The sequence below is a fragment of the Periophthalmus magnuspinnatus genome, chromosome 9 (genome assembly GCF_009829125.3).
Source record: "Periophthalmus magnuspinnatus isolate fPerMag1 chromosome 9, fPerMag1.2.pri, whole genome shotgun sequence".
Classification (NCBI taxonomy): domain Eukaryota; kingdom Metazoa; phylum Chordata; class Actinopteri; order Gobiiformes; family Gobiidae; genus Periophthalmus; species Periophthalmus magnuspinnatus.
This window is the reverse complement of record NC_047134.1, coordinates 24,022,064-24,043,976: the sequence shown is the minus strand read 5'-3', so window position 1 is coordinate 24,043,976 and position 21,913 is coordinate 24,022,064. Positions and strand designations below refer to the sequence as shown.

At 39.3% G+C, this 21,913-nt stretch overlaps 1 protein-coding gene across 1 annotated transcript; it reads left to right on the top strand.

Annotated features, from left to right (window-relative positions):
- Positions 1 to 16,700: 16,700 nt before the first annotated feature.
- ptger4a (prostaglandin E receptor 4 (subtype EP4) a) lies at positions 16,701 to 21,711 on the top strand. The gene is made up of 2 exons (XM_033973359.2): positions 16,701 to 17,657; positions 17,949 to 21,711. Exons 1-2 carry the CDS (start codon positions 16,875 to 16,877, stop codon positions 18,456 to 18,458), a joined length of 1,293 nt encoding a protein of 430 aa, XP_033829250.1. The 5' UTR covers positions 16,701 to 16,874; the 3' UTR covers positions 18,459 to 21,711.
- The last annotated feature ends 202 nt before the right edge of the window (positions 21,712 to 21,913 follow it).

Here is a 21,913-nt window from a genome sequence, read left to right as displayed (position 1 = left end):
CGCTGCATTGCTAATAGGAAATGAGTGCCAGTGTTAGCATAAAGTCTGGCTCCAATTCACTTTGTATTGAAAAACTATCGCCCCTCTCTGAAACTGCTGCTGTCAAGCTTGTCATATTGGTCTAAATAATGATCATATTAATCCGCTTCACATGATCCTGCTATTTTTATTTCAGTCTGTAGTGTGTCTATATTTTAAGATATCAGCATTAATACCAGACAAATCAGGCGCTGCCATTTCCCAAGGTTGCTCCCGCTAGCGTTAGCAACAGTTTGACTAACAGCATTGCTAAGCATCCGCCCCTTCCCTTAGCTGGTGTAGGCGGGAAGAGATGTTACCTGTAACAGCCTCGCTCCTGATTGGCTCTTTGGTTGCTTTAATCTCCTAGGACTTGGCATCCACATATGTGGACAACACATCTTGGGTTGTCTTTAGAAGAAGAACAGCATACAAGAACAGCAACAATGTAAAAATGTTCTATTTTTTTGTGAATGCATATTTCTTCCTGCTCCTGTCAGTAGCACTTCACATGAGCCACATTGTTCGAAGAGGCACAATAGTTGTTTTTCATTTTATTTTTACATTCAGGACAAATGTTGCTGTGTTCAGGCACTTAATAGTTTTTGCAAATCATTGAAATGTTTTATCAAAATAATTAAAACGTCCACATATGAGGACATTCGATTTACATCACTTTTTCTGAGAAATTACATAATGTATGAAGATAATTCTTTGTTTTTACACTCATCAGGTCCCAATCAGCCCAAATAACAAAGAGAAATTAATAAAGCATCTCATGCAAGAGCTTGGGTCTTTGGAGGATAATACTTGCAGTCAGAATTCTAAACATGGAACTCTGCTCCAAATTCCCCCCTAACTGCTCTCCTTAATGAGCTTCATTTGACTATGAACCAAAACAAGTTTCATTTTAAAAAATTTTTTTATCTGTTTTTGTAAATAAATTTCCTATTTGCACGTCGTTATCAATGCTCTGCTCACATCTTCAGTATAAGTTGAATACTGACTTGTGAGTGTTGTCTTCCTTTTAAATAAACACTGAAATGTATTTATGGCTCATAGTTACATGAATCGGGGCAGCTTAAGTTGGTGATGTCATGTATACAGAAAAGACAAGAACGCTGGGAACCATACACATCCTCCCACTTCGCTTCCTCTGTACGATCTCCGAGTATTTTCTCACACAAAGAGCCAATGCATCCAACGCCATCCAAGAATATAGTTAAAGGAGCTGTGTGTAGCATTTTGATTTCATAAACTTGACCTACACTACCACTAAAAAGTTTGGACACACTCTCATTCAATGTATTTTCCTGTATTTTTTACTAAGACTTTCTACATCTTAAATACATATACAATCCAGACATTTTTTTAAATTTTATATTCAAGTCCTCAAAGTAGCCACCCTTTGCTTTGTTGGAAAATATGTAGTAGACTTTTTTTTTTTTTCTTCACTACATAATTCCATATATCTTGCTTCATATATTTGATGTCTTTTATATGTATATAAAATCTAAAAAGTAGTAAAAGTAAAGGGGGAAAAAACCATCAAATCAAATATTGTTTTTTACTGATCAGTTCTAATGCTGATTTACTCTGTAGTGTTGATGTCCCATGTGTGGTGTTTTGGCTCTCCAGACAATTATCCGATCAGAAAGCAGAATGAGCATCACATGAGTCTGTCAGTTGGGTTGCCAGGATCAATGCTGAAATCCTACAGGGTCTGAGCTTTCTGAGCGGAGATGTTGCCATATACTGACAAAAACCTGTATGTGTCATCTATCTGCAGGTTTAGGCTCTGGCAACCCAGGTTCAGGTTCAGTGGTTGTAAGAGCGCAGGTTATGTACACTTCCTTTAATATAGATGGTTTCAATAACCTCATAAGCTTTTGTTAAGGCAAGTTGGCAAGGCAGTTTATTTGTATAGCACATTTGATACACAAAGAAATTCAAAGTGTTTTACAGAATAAGAAAGGCATTAAAATCATAATACAAACAAATTAGAACATAAATATTCATAATATGAACATCAAAAGAGAAGAGTGCAGAATAAAAAACCTTTCAGTCATATGCACAGCTAAACAGAACCATTTGGAGTCTCACATCTTCAGGTTTTAGCTGCATAGAACTGAAATGTTGATTCCCCTCATTTAGTCCTGGTATAGTCCTGGTCTAGTCCAGATTTAGTCCACCACCAGGGGGCCGTCTATTGAGCCACATTACTGTACTGTGTGAAACAATCAAGTTCTTAATGATGTACATAATTATAAAGTAAATCTGAATGTAAAAATAACCAGGAAATGAACTCTAAACTTGTGCATAATATTATTGTTGTCATGAATGATCTTCAGTAGAATATGAACCTCATTAGTTGTTTCATTACAATTATTTCAAGGATTGACCTATTAAGAAAATAAAAACTGGAGAACAAAGTACAGAGCAATGGACGTGCTTCACTAAAACAGTAAAGCAAACATGACAGAGGGAGTGAGTGCGCTAGCATCCATATAAGACTCTAGATTTACATGTTACGTGTGCAGCCTCATTGAACAACTTGGCCCCCCCATACCTCCTCCAATCAAAAATGTCTGGCTCTGCCCCTGCTCCCAGACTGCTGCTGTTTAGAGCCTGGCTCTGAGCTGCATCCTCCAGACTTACACATTTAATAATCTTTCATTATCCCATAATACCAGACGCTGGCTTTTTAGCATGGCAAAATGACACCAAATGACATTGTGATCAGTTTAATGTGTTTGGGGGCGACAGGTGGTCTTTGACGTCACAGAACAGCTCAGATATTAAGACGTTTATTGGAGTATAATTTGGAAATTCATTTGTTTGCTGTCTGAGCTGTCTCTTATTTTAAATCCTCATACATCAAACTGCTAAGCTCAGACTTGGAATACAAAACAAGCACATCTTATCTTGTCTTGCCAAACAATACTTCAAAAACATGCATGCCTGCCATGAATGGGGTCACCTCTCCGCAGATCTGACCTGTAAACTTGACCTAGTAGTGTCATCTGCTTGTCCCTATGGAGATAGATGAGTTTAATGCTCCAGGAAGGAAGCAGTGTTACATTTATTCATGAATTTTATTCCAGTTAACTATTACTTAATTACTTAAGTGGCTCTGTGCACAACAGCACTCTATTAGCGTCAGGGCTGTTTGTGTCAGTACTTCCTCTTTAGTTTTATCTCTGAGGTTTTTACCGAGTGACGCTAAAATGAATAAATATTTAAAGATCAGGCAGTGGGCTGAGAGCTGTGGGTGGATGTTACACAAATGGGTAGATGTTACACAAATATAGTAGATTGAATACTTCCCCAGAGGACACTTCTGTGTTTAGTAAGAGAGACGTTTGTGTCTTAATGCTAATGCTAATTTAAATAATAAATACTAAAATAACACCATAAACTGAAGTGTCCTACATATAAAAATAATTGGGTAGTATTTATTTTAATTACTTTGAATTTTAATAAGTTGTTTATTTTATATTTTCCAATTTTAATAGAAGTGACTGTTAGCTTTGAGACACAGTGGGCTAGCTAACATGCTACTGTGAACAGACTCTATTAGTTAAGAATAATTTGAGTAAAAAATTAGCTGCAAATTAAAGGTACATTATGTACCTTTCTGGAGGTGGCACATCACCTGCAAGATTATACGGTAATAAAAATTCTAATCCATATTTAACATTCTCTGTGGAGGAGTCCAGTTTGTGAAGGTGCAAGCCCATTCACAGGAAGGATACGTGTTTTTCAGCTTCATCTTATTTAGTCTATTTTTTGGCTAAATGTTACATACTTTGGTACGACGGAGTATAAGGGTCACTTAAATAAAAACATTATGTGGGCGCTACGAGAAAAAAAGTCGTAATATTACGAGAAAAAAAGCCGTAATATTATGAGAATAAAGTCGCATTTTTATGAGAATATAGGCAGCTGTGCGTGAACGAGTGACCAGTGCGTTATGAAGAATTTGGAGCATTTTGGTCAGATATACCAATTTCTTCTAAATCTGTATGGTTCCTCCGACTAAACAAACTCAAATGCTGGCAGTGTCTCTTCAAAGTACTTATACTGATGATAGTGTGGTGATGGTGGGCTAAAAGACACAGTATTTCATCGTGCATAAACCCCAGTTGAAAGTGTATCTGAACAAAATGCTCCAAATTCTCCATAACACACAATACACTGGTCACTCATTCACACACAGCAGCCTATATTCTCATAAAAATACGACTTTATTCTCGTAATATTACGACTTTTTTCTCGTAATATTATGACTTCTTTTCTTGTAATATTAGGACTTTTTTTCTCGTAGCGCCCGCATAATTTTTTTAATTTAAGTGACCCTTATTCTCCATCGTACTTTGGCTTTAATCTGATAAATTGCGTCAGTCTTTCTATGGGATTTGGTTGTTTCCAGTTGTGAAAATGTTCTTCTTGCTTAATTACTTGGAGTTCCTAAGAAAACCATGGGTTCTTGTGTTTTAGATAAGTGAGTGGACCAGCCCCAGATCTGGTTCAGATCAATATTACAATGAACCAACATTTAATGACTCATCATATTAGTACTTCTGTAGAATAGTTTATTTAAGAAAAAAACAACATCTTTATCTTTGCATCGGCAACTAAGTGAGTGTTCTGTCACTCATATCATTCGGCTTCAGTCAAATGAAGCTCATCAAGCAGTTACAGGGACGAATTTGAAGCCAATTTCCATATTTGGAATTCCAACAAGTATAATACAGCAACGCCCCTTCCTGCTTAGCAACGCTGTCCATCAAATGTCAAATCAAATGTTGCTGACTTAAAAACCCCAGGATCATATAGAGCGGGTCAATATGAACATTTTATGACTAAAGCGACGAACATGACAGCAGCAGTTACAGAGAGAGGGGCCACAGTTTTTCAATGTAAAGTGAATGGATGGAGCTGGAAACGCGCTCAAGATCACTTCCTATCTGGAACGCGGCGGCTAGCAGGTTAGCTACGTCCATTTATATATACCGTCTATGGTCTTGCTCTTGATCTTCTTCATATATTTTAGTTTTTTTCTCATTTTTATCTCACAAACATACCTGTTTTGTGATAAAAAAAAAAAAAAAAAAGGTAACACACAAACTTGTGATCTGCTGTGTTTTTAAACTCCACACACCTTCACTAGAATCATTTGGATGATTTCAGCTCTGTAAATGCTGATCTCTACTGAACAAGGTAAAAGGTTGCTATTAATTCGAAAACTACCGCTTCATGACATTACAAGGTGGAACGAAGCATGAGGCTTTGGAGGTGTAGACAGACCAATAATAAAGTGTCACTCAAACATGTGTGAATGAAACAAAACACAACTCCAGGTGTGTTTTTGAGGAGGTAACAACATTATAACATGGCTTAAAGCTCAGAAGAGACAATTTTGTGTAGTATAAGACCTTTAAATCCAGTGAAGACGGTGCAGGTTGTTCCTCAGTATAAAGTTGTATTCTGAATGTTGTGCTTACTCTGCACATTTTTACTTTTACGTCACATGACTCATTTACCGAGGAAACACTATTGCGAGATCTGGCTCCAAGTTAGAATTTTATCATAGGCCATAAAAAGTGCAAAAGTTGACATGTAAGTACTTTGCCAGGAATGTTCCACACTATGACATTACAATTTATGGTGATTATTTTGTTTTTCGTCATTTTTATTTTCTAGGTATCTCACTGTGCAATATTTACAATGTCTACATTATTTCAGTTATTCAGTTCAGTTATTTCAGATGTTATGTCAGTTCAGTTAGTTAGAATAGTAGGCCAGTGTTGACAAAATATATTTCTTTTATACTTTTACTTAAAGTTGTACTATGTAACTTTTCTGGCAGAGGATCTGCAACCTGCTTGTCTCCATGGAGATGTTATTACTATGCATGGAATATTCTCGCAGGCACAAAGCTAACGAAACCGCTAGATCGTGCATTGAATTCATTCAAGTGGACTGTGACTTTTCCTCCTTCCTGTAGCACAGCCCTCTCTTCTATAAACTGTACAGCTGTATTTGTGCCCTCTTGCTTACACTGAATACATTCTGAGGTGTCATTTGCCTGTTCACCGTGCTTCTTGCCCCCTTTTAATTATTGATTATACAATACTCTGGTATTTTTGATAACAGATTTGATAAAATGTATTTTTTACTGGTGGTACCTTTCAGTGCTGTTAACTTAAAACATTATTTCTTGCTGAAGTGTGCTGTGTTTGTAATGTTGAGTACCCTCCAGCCTGTACAGAACAGTAGGTTCTTATCTGTTGTGTTTTAGGGAGGCATAGTAGAAGGAAAAAAAGTCAAATCTGTCAACTGGACAAAAGTTTTAGATTGAAGATGTTTGGCTGCTCATCCAAGAGGCGTCTTCAGTTCTGGTCAGATTACTGGTGGACACTGCCTTATGTTTATCTGAAGGGAGAAGCTAACTACACTGAAACTAACACACCAGTTTGTTTACAGTTATACATTCCTGTTAAAAGCCTTCTTTTATGATGCATGTTGTTTCTATATTTTGGTTCAACTGGATATATGTATAAAGTATATTGTTTTTGTGTTGTTGTTGTTGTTGTTGTTGTTTTTTTAATCAGATGCTAATGGGTCACATGACCCCTATAAACATGCTCTCACCTGTTGTTACACCAGCCTTGATGAAGACTCAAAGTAGTGGAAACAAGCTGGCGTGACCACCAATAAATACACTGCAGATCAGAGTGCCTCTGGCATCCTCCTTCAGCTCTGCTGTGAGTGGGCTCAAATCTCCACAGATCTCACCTTGTTGTATTACCAGCTTGTCTCCATGGAGATAAATAAATTGAATGCCATACTGTGGAACATTCCAGATAAAGCAATCCCCATCTCCATCAGTACAAACAGGTGGCATACCCTCCACCAGACAAATTGCATATGTACACCTCCAAATGCTCTGTTCCACCTTGTGATGTCATGAAGCAGTAGTTTTCAGGGTTGGCAACTTTTACCTTTAGTTCAGTAAAGACTGGATAACTGAAAATCATCCAAATGATTCTAGTGAAGGTGGATAGATTTTAAAAACACAGTAAAGCACTTCCTGTATTACCACATGACATCACACAGTGGAACAGAGTGTTTTCAGTTTGAGAGAAGAACTCAGCCTAAATATGCAGGGTTAAACGTGTGAATGAAACAAAACACAACTCCAGGTAGGTTTATGATGAGGAAACATTATAACATAGATCAGAAAACAGCGCGATATGGGTGCTTTAAGATCTCTCTTCTTCACTTGCACAGGTCTGGAGCACCGGTCTGGAGCACCGGTCTGGAGCACCGGTCTGGAGCACCGGTCTGGAGCACCGGTCTGGAGCACCGGTCTGGAGCACCGGTCTGGAGCACCGGTCTGGAGCACCGGTCTGGAGCACCGGTCTGGAGCACCGGTCTGGAGCACCGGTCTGGAGCACCGGTCTGTCTGCTGCTCTCAACTTTGCATTAAGTCATTTGACTGAGTTAATATTTACCACTGAACCCTGTATTGACATTGGCTTCGTTTTTTCCAATAGCCGCTTGTTTGGGGCAGTTTGTGGGATTTTCCGTAACACAGCTGTTGCTATGATATGCAAAGTCACGCCCTCAGGATTAACTGTCCCGGGGGCAGTCATGTATTTTCAAAGGTTTGTGTACCGCGCTGTCATCACTGAACTGAGAAACTTGACTAAGCTTTTGTCAAATGTTGAAATAAGAACGTAATTACTCACTGTTGAAACTTTAATTCACTTTGACCAGTGTATGACTTAATAATGTGATAAGGGGGAGGAGATCATGTTTGTGTAAGTAAAAATATATTCTTTTTATAAACTCATTGTGCAATTTCTGGTATTTCCAAACAATGAAACAAAAGGGAAGAAAATGTACTGTTCTTTAAACATAATAGCTGAGGTGTTTCCTAATGAGGCTACAAAAGTAAGGAGCTAATTATTATTTCAGATTTTAAAAAAGAAATTAGTCTTTGAATTTTAACATGTTTACTTTACATCTGAGAAGACAGTTAATGTTTATGAAGGAAAACTCCAATCTTCAATATAAAGGCACACAATGTAACTTTCGAAAGCTCTTTACCGGTCAATCGACATTTCTACGTTCACCTATGGCCCTGGTTTAGTCATGCATCCTTATTGTGAGTGGGCTTGCCTGTCCACAGATCTGACCTGTAACTTTGCTTATTGATGTCATTTGCTTGTCTCCATATAGATATATAAGTTTAATGCCAAACTGTACACCATTCAAGGCAAAGCAACAACATTTCCATGGAGACAAGCAGGTGGCGTACCTTGCACCAGAAATGTTACATAGTGCACCTTTAAATAACAGACCCTTAACTAAAAGTGTTTTCTAGGCTATCTACCCACAGCACGTTTTACATTTAAAACTAGAACAAGAATTGATTCAAATGAGGTTGGTTTTCTTCAATCCAGTATCTTCAATGGCTGTTTCCGTTTCCAGCAGCAGCACATGTGGAGCGTACGGCCAGAGCAAACAGTTTAGATCTGATAGTGCGCTTCACCATTTTGTTTTGCTGAGCGCAGATGACGTGCGGATGTTATTTGAATGGTATTTCAGTGGAATCGCACTAGGCCCAGGATAAACATGTCTGAGTTTTTCTAAAGTTTACGTTTAAAACAAGCAAAAATGGAGCCGGGACCGCACCTGGACGACTGTGGGGAAATACTCAATGAATGTGAAAATTCACTTCATTGGTAGCTCAGTTTATACAATGTTTGTCCACTGATCCAAAGTTTGCAGTTCAAATCCCACGCTCGACATAAGCATCATTGGTAGAGCAGTCTAATCCACTGACCCACAGGTTGGAGGTGTGATTCCAGTTCCCACAGATGAATAATGCCATTGTGTCCTTTGGCAAGACACTTAACCCACCTCACCCCCAGTGTCTGTGTACACTGGTGTATGAACGTGTGGGTGAATGGGTGACTTCCTTGGTGTAAAGCGCGTTGAGTGCTTTGAATCTCATATAAATGTATATATGAGCCTCTCAAAGTACTACACTACAGTCTCATTAGCCATTTACTCAGTGACTACTGTTACAGCCACAGCTGCCCTGGGGTAGATGTACGGAAGTGAGGCTGCTGATCTGCGCCATTAACCACTGAGACCACAACCAATTGATGAATGCTGATAAATCTGTCTGTTATTGACCAGTGTCTGATTCACTGTGGATTTTCTAACTTTCTGGTTGGTTAAATCAGTGAACTTGTTCAGGCCAAAGAAGTGACTGCTGTTGTGATTTTGGGCTTTAAAAAGAAAAAAAAAATTGAATTGAAATTAAGCATAAAAACCACATCCGTCCATCGATGTTCTTCCTCTTATCCAGGGCTAGGTCACGGGGGCAGCAGTCTAAACAGGAATACCCAAACTTCCCTCACCCCAGACACTTCCTCCACCTCCTCTGGTGGCACCCCAAAGCATTCCCAGGCCAACTGAGAGACATAGTCCCTCAAGAGTGTCCAGGTCTTCCCTGGGGCCTCCTGCAGGTGAGACATGCCAACACCACATTCATACATAGGCAAAATGAATGAAGTGTCTTGCCCATGAACACAACAGCATGCACGGACTGAATCAAATTTTGGGTTGATGGGTGAATGCTTTAACCACTGAGCCACTATTACATTTAGCTAAATTCTCACAGTGTAACCACAGACTGTATAAAGAAGTGGGCGTCTGCACCCTGCACCACTGGTTTACCAGAAAGCGGGCATTTAGCAACGCTGTCAATCAAACCTGTTGCTAGGGAGCAATCTTGGGGAAAGAAAGTATCTAGTTTGTCTGTTATTAATGTTTATATCTTGATTTTTTGACACAATGGTGAATTAAAAACAACAGGACCATGTAGAGCAGGTTAATAGGAACATTTTAAAACCAAAATGATGAGCCTGACAGCAGCAGTTACAGAGAGAGGGGTGACAGTTTTTCAATGTAAAGTGAATTGGAGCCAGTGTCGATGGAGCTGGAAGTGCACCCATGCTCACCCCCTACATGGAATGCGATGGCTAGCGGGTTAGCATTTATATATACAGTCTATGAGTTTAACAGTGGAACATTTTTCATTCAGTGTCTGTACTCAGTGGTGGTTAGCTACTTCTGTAGACAGAGTGTGTGTCTTGCCCAAAGACATTATGGGTGGAGCTGGATTGAAGCGCCAACTTTATAGATACAGACTCCCACACGAGGTGCTATACGATTACAACAACATCTGTATAATGTTTTCTGATGTTTACCCCTATAGTCAAGTTACTCCTTAATCCAAAAATCCAGTGATCGTGTTAGAAAACAAAGTTAGCATTACGCTTTCAACCCAAATGAGCCTCAGTAAATCTACGTTATGCCCACGTCTGATGTGATTTGCCAAAGTATCGGGCGCGCGATTGCTTTGGGCGTGTTGGTGCATCACTACAGTGTTGGCAGAATTCAAGCAGGAATGAAAACGGGTTCCTTTGACCTGCTCTACAACCTCCTCCCTCCTGTCTGTACCTGTCCCGCGCTATTCGAATTCCCTTCAATGGGAGCTGTTGTTTTTCCTGACAAATCAAAACCCTGAGGCCAATCGTAATCTGGGGCGATAAATCAAAGGCTTAGCACTGGCATTAAAACCAAAAGACTCAGACTCATTGCTGCGAGGGGAAACAGCTACACCTAAACGCTTCTAAACAGAACGGCACACACCTGAACCTCCACGTTAGCTCCCACTGTCTGCAAATGTAAACCCCATGTACTACGAGCTTTCAGTCATGATATAATGTTGTTTCCTCCTCAAAAACATGCCTGGAGTTGTGTTTTGTTTCATTCAGACATGTTTGAGTAGCTCTTTATTATTAGTCTGTTTACATCTCCAGACTGCAAAAGGCTGTGTTCCACTTTGTGATGTCATATTGTAGAGATAGACACTGTAGCGTATCAGCTATCGACCTCCTGCAGAGGCTGCTATGCATAAAGAGTATACGTTTAAAGTTTTATTTAAATACTCACACAGTCCAGAAAGGGTGCTGTAAAAATATGACTACACTGGTCTCTTATCCAGTTTGTAGTAAAACAAGGTTGTGGACGGGCCAGAGGGTTCTCTGGATTTTAAACCGTTTGCCTCGGCCATGGAAAAACCCATATCGGTCAATCTCTATCAGTGGTAGAGGTAGTTTTCAAGTTAACAGCTCCTTTTAACTTTAGTTCAGTAAAGATTGCCAATTCCCGAAGTGAAATGATCAAAATGATTCTAGTGAAGGTGTGTGGAGTTTAAAAACACAGTGGAGCACTTCCTGTATTACCACATGACATCACAAGGTGGAACAGAGTGTTTTCAGTTTGAGAGAAAAAAATAACTCGGGCTAAATATGCAGGGTTTGTGTGTTAAACGTGTGAATGAAACAAAACACAACTTCAGGTCTGTTTGTGATGAGGAAATAACATTATAACATAGATCAGATAATAGTGTAATACGGGCCCTTTAAACTGTTCTACGGATGCTAAGGTCAAATCCTCAGGTAGAATTAGCTTTTGAACTGTTTTAATGTGGATGTTTTGACCTGGCTTAGGGTTAATATTTCTGTAATTACTGGGTGTATTCACATGAAACAAAAACTGGCACAAAGTTCAATGTCTTCTGTCTCCATAAAGAACTAAAGACTTTTTATACGACCAAGACAAAAAGTGATGTCATTTTCCATGCCAATCGCTGCCAGTTGAAGTACTTAAATTAAAAGTGCATTATGTAACTTTTCTAGTGGGGGGTCCCACACCTGCTTGTCTTCATGGAAATGTTTTTCCTTTGCCAGGAATGTTCCAAAGTATGGCATCAAACTTATATCAAGTTACAGGTCAGATCTGTAGAGAGGAGACCCCACACTCACAATAAAGATGTGAGTGTGTTTGTTTCATTTATTAATTTATCTTTCTTTTTTTTAAATGTATTTATTTAATGCAAGACAGACAAACATAGTGACCAGTCATATACAATAGTGGCAACTGGTGATAAGACATACCAAGACATACCAAGACATACCAAAACAAACCAAGACATAACATGGTTTGTAGACGTAACAGCTATTTACAATTGTATGTGACATGTTTGTGTTGTTTGTGTATGTGTGATATTTGTTATTTTGGAGGGGGTAAGGTGGGGACAGCAGGGGAGAATGCTAGTACTAGTAATTTGTAAGAGAAAAGATGATATAGAGAATGTAAATTGAGTAAAATAAATAAATAAATATTAATAATTAATTAGTTATTGTGATCAGTATAGCCCGGTTTCTCTTCTTTTTATGTTTCTTTCTTCGTCCTTCTCCTTCTTTGGCCATGCTAGGACTTGACCTCAGCTTTTGCCTGACCCTGTGGCGGTGCACCACCACAACCCTCTGACCTGGTCTTATATCTTTATTTCTACAGGGACTCTATTTTTCAAACCAAACAAACCAAATACTTGCATAGATCTTGCTTGTGTACAAGTCTCTCCATGGCCTCTCACCAGAGTACAACTCTGACATGTTAGTGCCATATGAACCATCTCACACTCTGAGGACTTCAGGGACTGGCCTCCTGCTGGTGTCCAGAGTCAGGACTAAACATGGGGAATCAGCATATCAGTTTTATGAAGCTAAGACCTGGAACAGTCTTCCTGAAGATGTAAGACAGGCCTCTACTTTGACAATGTTTAAATCCAGGATCAAAACTGTTCTGTTTAGCTCTGCATACGACTGAAAGATCTTCTCTTTTAATGTTAATTTTACGATGATTATTTGTGATTATTTATGTTATGATTTGTGTGATTTTAATGCCCTTCTTATTCCGTAAAGCACTTTGGATTACTTTGTGTATGAATTGTGCTATACAAATAAACTTGCCTTGCCTAGATCCATTTAAAACATTAAAAACAGGAGCAGGTGTGACTAAAAATGTTTATCACCAGATAATTAAAGTGCATTAGTGGCACCAATCTATCCAGTTTTGCATGTCCTTGAAATCTACTCCATTTTTGAGAAGCAAAAAAAAGCTTTTTTCCCAGAAGGGAAAAAACGTTTTAGACGTAGACAATCATGAGATCTTGTATTAAAAGTTCCCGTATTAAAGTTCAACAAACAAGTGAGATATTCAGGCAGTCTGTTAAGTAATCCCTTATACTCACACACATATATCTGAATGTCTTTATTTGCAATAAAACACCCCAGATTTTTATGGCATGCTTGTAGACCCAGTAAAACATAATTAGCCTCAACATGTATTTGTCAGCGTTACACTACCAGCCAAAAGTTTGAACACACCCTCTCATTCAATGTTTTTTTTTCTTTATTTTTACTGCTTTTTACAATGTATATACGCATAGAAGACATCAAATATATGAAGCAAAATATAAGCAAAAGTAGCAAAGGGAAAAATAACTTTTATATTCTAATCCTTAAAGGGCCCATATTACACTATTTTCTGATCTATGTTATAATGTTGTTTCCTCATCACAAACAGATGTGGAGTTGTGTTTTGTTTCATCCGCACATGTTTAATACACAAATCCTGCATATTTAGACTGAGTTCTTCTCTCAAAACACCTTGTGATGTTATGTGTTAATACAGAAAGTGCTCCACTGTGTTTTTAAACATCCCTAGAATCATTTAGATCATTTCAGCCCTGGGATTGGCAATCTCTACTGAACTAAAGGTAAATGTAGGTGTGTGTATATATATATATATATATATATATATATATATATATATATATATATATATATATATATATATATATATATATATATATATATATATATATATATATATATATATATATATATATATATATATATATATATATATATATGTGTGTGTGTGTGTTTAAAAACTACCACTGCATGACATCACAAGGTGGAACAGAGCATTTTGAGCTTTGGAAATATAGACAGACTAATAATAAAGCGTTACTCAAACATGTGTGAATGAAACAAAACACAACACCAGGTATGTTTTTGAGACGGTAACAACATTATAACACGGCTTAAAGCTCACAAAAATACATTATAACATAGAACCTTAGCATCCACTCTTTGCTTAATTCTATATATCTTGTTTCATATATTCGATGTCTTCTGTATGTATATAAAATGTTGAATGCAGTAGAAATAGATTTTGACTGGTAGTGTATTTGTCAAAGTTATATCAGCCAAATTCTCAATGTTATGAACCTATTGTTTGGCACTGGAATAACAGTCCTGTATTTGGAACCTTTTCTTTCCTCTGCACCAAACTCCAGCTCCAAAACAAGCAGCTGTGCGATTGTCTGGTCCACAATACGAGCTCTGAGACATGGATTCTTTCAGGTTGATAGAATTCTAGAGCAGGTTATCTGACTTCCACAAACAAATCCAGGAAAAGCTAAAGCATGAGAACTCTAATCTACAAAATCTACTTAGTTCACATTCTACAGGGACTGTAACTGCTCTAAAAATATGCCATTTTCAAAGTGCCACACGAAGTTGTAGAAAAACATTACATAACAACCAGGCTAGTTCAAAAGAATGACTTAATGAGGATAATTATACAGACACAACCAACCAATGGCAAAGTTGAGGATACATATTTTTTCAAGAATGTCCATAAACTCCTAAAGAATGTCTCAGGGTTCCCCCATTTTTGTGTGAGTCAGAGGAAAGGATGAAAAACAAAAGAGTATGTGGAGGTCTATAGATCCGTGTGTGCAGCTGAAGGAAGGAAGTAGCTACTGTACAAGATGTAAAGATGGAGGCTAGTCTGCTTTAGGGCTGAGTGTTTTGGGGTAAAAATGAAATTGCAAGAACAACTGCTTTACTGATAAGATTTTGTATATAATAAGAACTGATAAACCTATTCAAGAATCTCTGCTTTTCAGAACATGTTTGCCAAGGTCTGAACTACAGGGTTAGCAAGTTATATATTCTTCATGAGATGGGATATTTCTGGTAACAAGGGAGTCGACAGGGGCGGACAAGGGGGTCTGTTACCCCATGCCCCAGGGTTTTAGGAGCCCAGATTTCGACCCTCTACCTATTAATTTCAATTAGAAGGGGCCCCATGTGATGCTTTTTGCCCCAGCCCCCCAAATTTCTGTAAACAGTCCTGGCTGGCATGTCCAAAATATTGTGGATTCTGGATCCCAGGCAAGGATATTACGTTGTTCAGAGGAAATGATGTTAAATTATTGCAGTCTTTTTTTATTTGATTGTGATATTTCAACAAATCTTCCCTGGGGTTCTATGTTATACTTGGAGCCAAAACCGCCCTGGGACAAACAGAGCTGTGGCTTCTGTTCTGTGCCATTGGTGTCTCCAACCACCACTATTTACACAATCGCACATGCACAAACACAGATGGGAAGTATGTATTCTGAATATAAGTACTTTCACTCAGGGTTGCATTTAAATTATAGTAAAGACACACCATAGGATTACAAACAGCTTTATGTTTGTTTCACTGATTGGAAATGGAACCAGGGACACCACAAAAACTGTTTTATATTTTTCTCACTGATTCTGTGCAGTTCGAAGCCTAAATTGTGTGATCAAATACTGTCATATTCCTTTAATTTTTAGAAAAGTAACTGTAATCTGAACACTACTGAATGAAAAAGTAACAGTACCAGAATACAGCTTTAGTTAGTACTCTGAACACGTTTTCTCAGTACATGCATTCAGTTACTTCCCAACACTGTTTACAGAGTACTCAATGTTGGAAGTACAGCTTGAATCATCCGAATAAAAGTTCTACCTCCTTAACTTCTTGTTTTTGGAATATTTTGTCATTTCTATTGACTTACATTGATTCAAGCTGTTTTTCTCTCAGAACTGACCAAAGATATGGGGATGTGATTATCAGAGTGAACTGCTTTCACATCGGTATTAAGTTACTGCAACACTCCACAAGACCAGACACCCAGATCAGTTACACAATAAAACATTTGGCCCATGTCCACAGCACAACCCCCAAGCCTGTGTCGCTTCAAACTTTTTATTTTTTTTAAATCCATTTACGCTTCCCCATCCCATAATAACCGTTGTGCTTTGGTACTTCAGTGAATAGTGTAACCCAATTAAAATGTTCAGACGGTTTTCACATCAGACCCAAACAGTCCCATATTGCCACACTGCATTACGTTGTTTTATGGGCCTGTACTCTCTTTTATTTATTTCTTTGTAGTCTTTTCAAATTAAAAATAAAACATTAGTAAGAGCCACTGTGGTCACATAGTTTTTTTGTCCTGCTCAGAGAAACAAGACCGCAACACGTTTTATTTGCCTATAATTAATGCTCACAACAATATAGGCCAAATATCAAAGGTCTAATTGCAGTAATTAACACATGTCATTGTGTCTGGATCACTTGCCAAATGGACGAATTCTTTATTAACTATTAGGGACCTGTAAAAGCCTTTTGTGGTTTCTATTTTTGTAATGTGTTTACGCCGTGACGCAATCCAAATATGTTGCTATCAGTTCGACAAATGAGATTACAGTTTCAACACACCTCCATGTCCTAACGTAATGGCGGCGCTGAGTGCAATGTGTGAAGCGAAGGGGAGGGGCCCAGCAGCGCCAAAAGTCTCGGTGCTGTCAGAGCCTGGAGTCTGTGCACTGGCTCCGAGGCGCAGGTTTGGACCGCGCGCTCCCGTGCTGGCTCTTCACGTGGGGGTTATTTCAGTTTTGAGGAAAGAAACTAAAAAAAACAAAACTTTTAACCATGCTGCTCAGTGTTTACTCAAAAAAACAAGAGTCGCGCTCTCTGGAGTGGAGGTACTGGCGTTAAAACTTTTTGAAACTTCTCTTCAGGACGCAGCGATGAATAACCAGACCGTGAGCGCGCGTATCATGGTGCCCACTATCCCGTCCATCATGTTCATCTTCGGGGTGGTGGGGAACGTCATCGCCATCGTGGTGCTGTGTAAGACTCGGAGGGAGCAGAAGGAGACCACTTTCTACACTCTGGTGTGTGGACTGGCTGTGACTGACCTGCTGGGTACGCTGCTGGCCAGTCCCGTCACTATCGCCACTTACGTGAAGGGCTTGTGGCCCGGAGGAGAGCCTCTGTGCCAGTACTTTGGCTTCACCATGTTGTTTTTCTCTCTGGCGGGACTTAGCATCATCTGTGCCATGTCCGTGGAGCGCTACATCGCCATAAACCATGCCTACTTCTATAATGACTTTGTGGACCAGCGTCTGGCGGCGCTCACGCTGCTGAGCATCTATGTATCCAACGCGCTGTTTTGCGCGCTGCCCAGCATGGGCTTCGGCCAGGTCAGAAAGCAGTACCCCCAGACCTGGTGCTTCCTGGAATGGAGGAGCAACAGCACCAGTGACGCCGCGTACTCCTTCACGTACGCTGGTTTGAGCTCTGTGCTCATTATGGCCACTGTCATCTGTAACGTGCTCGTGTGCGTGGCTCTCATCCGCATGCACAGGCGTTACATGCGTAGGATGTCTCTGGGCACGGACTCTCAGCGCAACGTGGACCCGCGCAGGAGAGCGCGCAGCTTCAGCCGTTTGGCCGGAGCAGAAATCCAGATGGTTATCTTGCTCATCGGCACATCGGTGGTCATTCTGGTCTGCTCCATTCCACTAGTGGTGAGTGCTTGCGCTTGTGGTCAGCTTTACGCACGCTTTACGCACGGCTATGTGATGGATTACGGAAGCTCTACATAGTGTATTAACCACGTTGCTAGTTTTAACTTGTACATAAGAGCTTTAAAGTACTATGAGTTACTTTATAATTGTCTTTCAGGCACAATCCTTGTTTTGCACATAGATCTGCTACCATTTCAATAACAATATGAACAAAAATAAAACGTTCACACACGTACTCATCTGTCTCTTAACGCTTCAACTCTTTCTGAAATCCCATCACTTTGTCGCCAGGCGCAGGTGTTTCTGAACCAGTTGTACAAGACCCCAGTGGAGCTGAGTCTGGAGAACGCAGACCTAAGAGCCATCCGCTTCGCCTCGTTCAATCCCATCCTGGACCCCTGGATCTACATCCTACTGCGAAAGGCCGTGCTGCTGAAGCTTATCGAGAAGGTCAAGTGTCTGTTTTGTAAGATGGGTGCTCGGGGGCGGCAGCAGGGGCCCGGTAACTTCCACTGCATGGACTCACAACGCCAGTCTTCAGTTATCTCCAGACAGGACTCTCATTCAGTGGTGTCCCAGGACCTAAGGGGGGGCACACTGTCCACACAAACTTTCTTTCCACTGTCAGAGGGAACTGACCTGGTTTCTGTCAGTTTTAAAAAGTCCATGAACAACTCACGTGCATCATATTCTTCAGAGCAGAGTAGTGAAGAGGGAAAAGTCCCAGCTCTGACCGGTACCAAAGACACAGCACTACAGGTGTCTTTAAGAACTCAGACTGTGGAGGAAAAATGTATTTGACCCTCACACAGTTGCGTCAGTTCCAATATGAAATAGACCGAAGACTATAAGTAGGCACATACATTAACACAGCTGCAGAGGTGGGTGGATAAGGCATGTACACACACATTTGGCATGACATCATCTGAATCTAAGCAAACTCCATTTAGATTCTAAGGAATAGACCACGATGATATAAAAAACACTCTTTCTTTAGACAATAGAATGTGATTTTCAACATTAAATGGTAGTACTTTCTTTTATATTCCCATGTGGCCTTATATCTGTGTAATCCCTCAGTCATCCATAGTGGTCCATGGGCGTACACTAGTCTACGTGGTCTCATACTTGTTCTGATACAGCTCAAGATCATTCTAAAGCTATCCAGAAAAGGTTCATTTCTGTCCTGTGAATGTGACTTTTTAGTATCTATACCTGTTCAAATGTATCTAGTTTCAGTACAAGTTTTAGTATCTGATTTTCGATACTTTTGACAACCCTTGTCTGAACTTCTAACGCAGCACACACACACAAAAATCAAATCGGCTTTTCCATGATGTGCATTTTGGCTATCCAAAGCTAAATTTAAATCATGTGTGTTGTGGAAAACTGAGTTATAACACAATTTACAAAAGAACTCTTTGAAAATACAAATTATGATGCTTGTATTACATTAGACCATTTGAGATTTTGAATCCAAACATGGGCACATACAGTTACACAGTTTTTAAAGGTCTTATATAACACAAAATAAACTCTTGTGAGCTTTAAGCCATGTTATAATGTTTCCTCCTCAAAAACATTATTATAACTCCTTATATTAGTCTGTCTACATCTCCAAAACTCAAAATCCACCTTGTGATGTCATGAAGTGGTAGTTTTCAAGTTAACAGCTACTTTTTGACCTTTTGTTCAGTATAGATTGGTAATTCCAGATCTGAAATCATCCAAATGATTCTAATGAAGGTGTGTGGAGTTTAAAAACACAGTAGAGCACTTCCTGTATCACCACATGACATCACAAGGTGGAACAGAGTGTTTTCTGTTTGGGAGAAGAACTAAATAGCCTAAATATGAAAAACACAAGGTATGTTTTTGATGAGAGAAACAACATTATAATATAGATAAGAAAACAATGTAATATGGGCCCTTTAAACATGCAGAAGTGATAGTGAAGATGATAGTGAAGTCATTTGACAGATGCAAGCACTCGGAATCAACTCTAAACCGTTTTTCAAATGTCTGCCTATCTCTGCATTGTGTGAATCTCTTTTGTCATAATGAAACTTGAAGTGTGTGTATTTTAGCCCAGATCTACCTCATATGTCACTCTCGCGGAGCAGATGTTCTTTTAAGCTGAGATCCTCCGGTGTCAGTGATGGAAAAGCTATCATTTACCCCACTCCTCTGTCGTCATGGAAACCTTACCGTAAAGCAGGGCAGGCTGGTGTAAAGCCAAGGTGAATGTGATCCCTGTGATTCAGGCCTGGTTTTGGCTGAGTGAGGTCCCTTTGTTTAACTGTGTGTACTGTACAGTCACTTGAAGGACATAGTTTGGTAGATCAGTGACTCACGCTCATCGATAGAACAGCAGTGTTTTGTTCTTGAGCTCTGGAAAACTCTACATGTCATTTTTAAATGCACAGCAGCTCCCGGATTACGGTAAAAGATTCCCGTTTCATTATTGCAAACATAATAGAACTGGAAACTTTCTCCATGGCCACTCAAAGTCATGTGTCATCATGTTTTAGTATTAAAAGTGTTATGTAAGTGGAGAAAGACTTTTATTTTGAAGGTCCTATGTTACGCAAAATGGACTCTTTTGCAGTTTAAGCCATGTTATAATGTTGTTACCTCCTCAAAAACATACCTGGAGTTGTGTTTCGTTTCATTCACACGTTTGAGTAACCCTGGATTATTAGTCTGTCTACATCTCCAAAGCACAAAATGCTCTGTTCCACCTTATGATGTCATGAAGTGGTAGTTTCCCCCTCTCTTTTTATGTATGTGGCTTATGTGTTTATTGTGGTAGTGAATTGATGAATGCGGTCCATGTTTTGGTGAAGGCTGACATATGCTTTTGTGTCTCTGTCTTTAGGTAAGTTAATTCAATGCATGAGGTTACATATTGTTTTTATTTTTCCAATTTTTAAATATTACCTTCTTAGCAATGGTTAGAGAAATGAGGAGTATAGTATCTGTGTGGTATCTCCTAGAAGACCCCGCGATGGGCTTAATGGGGTTCATAGACTGTATATATAAATGGACACAGCTGACTTGCTTGCCGCCATGTTCCAAATAGGAAGTGAGCATGGGCCCTTCTGGCTCCATCGACTTTACATTGAAAAACTGTTCTTGTCTGTGTGTAACTGCTGCTGTCAGGCTGGTCAATTTGGTCTTAAATGTTCTTATTAATCTGCCTTACATGATCCTGGTATTTTTATTAAGTTATTGAGTCTGTAACTCAAGATATGAACATTCATAACAGACAAATCAGGCGCCTTCTTTCCCAGCGCTGACTCCCACTAGTGTTAGCAACAGGTTTGGTTGACAGCGTTGCTAAGCTCCTGCTCCCTGTTAACTGTTTGGAATTTCTAATATGCAACTTAGCTCCAAATTCACCCTATAACTACTAACCTCGATAAGCTTCATTTGACTGGAGCCGAATGCTATGGGTGACACCACACTCACTTAGTCCACTTTTTTATACGGTTTATGGTTAGTCATAGTTCTAGGATGTGTGTACCGACTGACAGTCCCAGGTGGCATGCAGGTAAGTAGTAACTGGATTGGCAATTCCAGGGCTGAAGTCATCCAAATGATTCTAGTGAAGGTGTATGGAGTTTAAAAACACAGTGGAGCACTTTCTGTATAACAACATGACATCACAAGGTGGAAGATAATGTTTTCAGAGAAGAAGTGTTTTCAATGAGAAGCGCTCAGCCTAAATATGCAGGGTTTGTGTGTTAAACATGTATGAATGAAACAAAACACAACTCCAGGTCTGTTTGTGATGAGGAAACAACATTATAACATAGATCAGAAGAGTAATATGGACCCTTTAGCAGTGTGACAGCTGTTGATTCTTCTCTGTGAGAAGGCTATAGTTCCATGTCTGTTCATTCACCTGTTTTCTGTAATGTTGATCAGATTTGTGATTCTGTCCATCTTCCAGTGGAAATACATTATGTAGTGTATGTACACATTGTATCGAGTCATTTGTTATTAATAGGACTCTTTTATTTTAGGCAAAAACAGGAAGAATAGTTAGTCACATCAGGGGTGGAGTCAGACATTTTAGGTTGAAGAAGCTAAAGCAAGGCAGGGCAATTCATACACAAAAGTAATTCACATTGCTTTACAGAATAAGAAAGAAAGCTTAAAATCACTATACAAACAAATCAAAACATAAATAATCATCATAAAATGAACATTAAAAGAGAAGAGAGCAGAATAAAAACCTTTCAGTCATATGC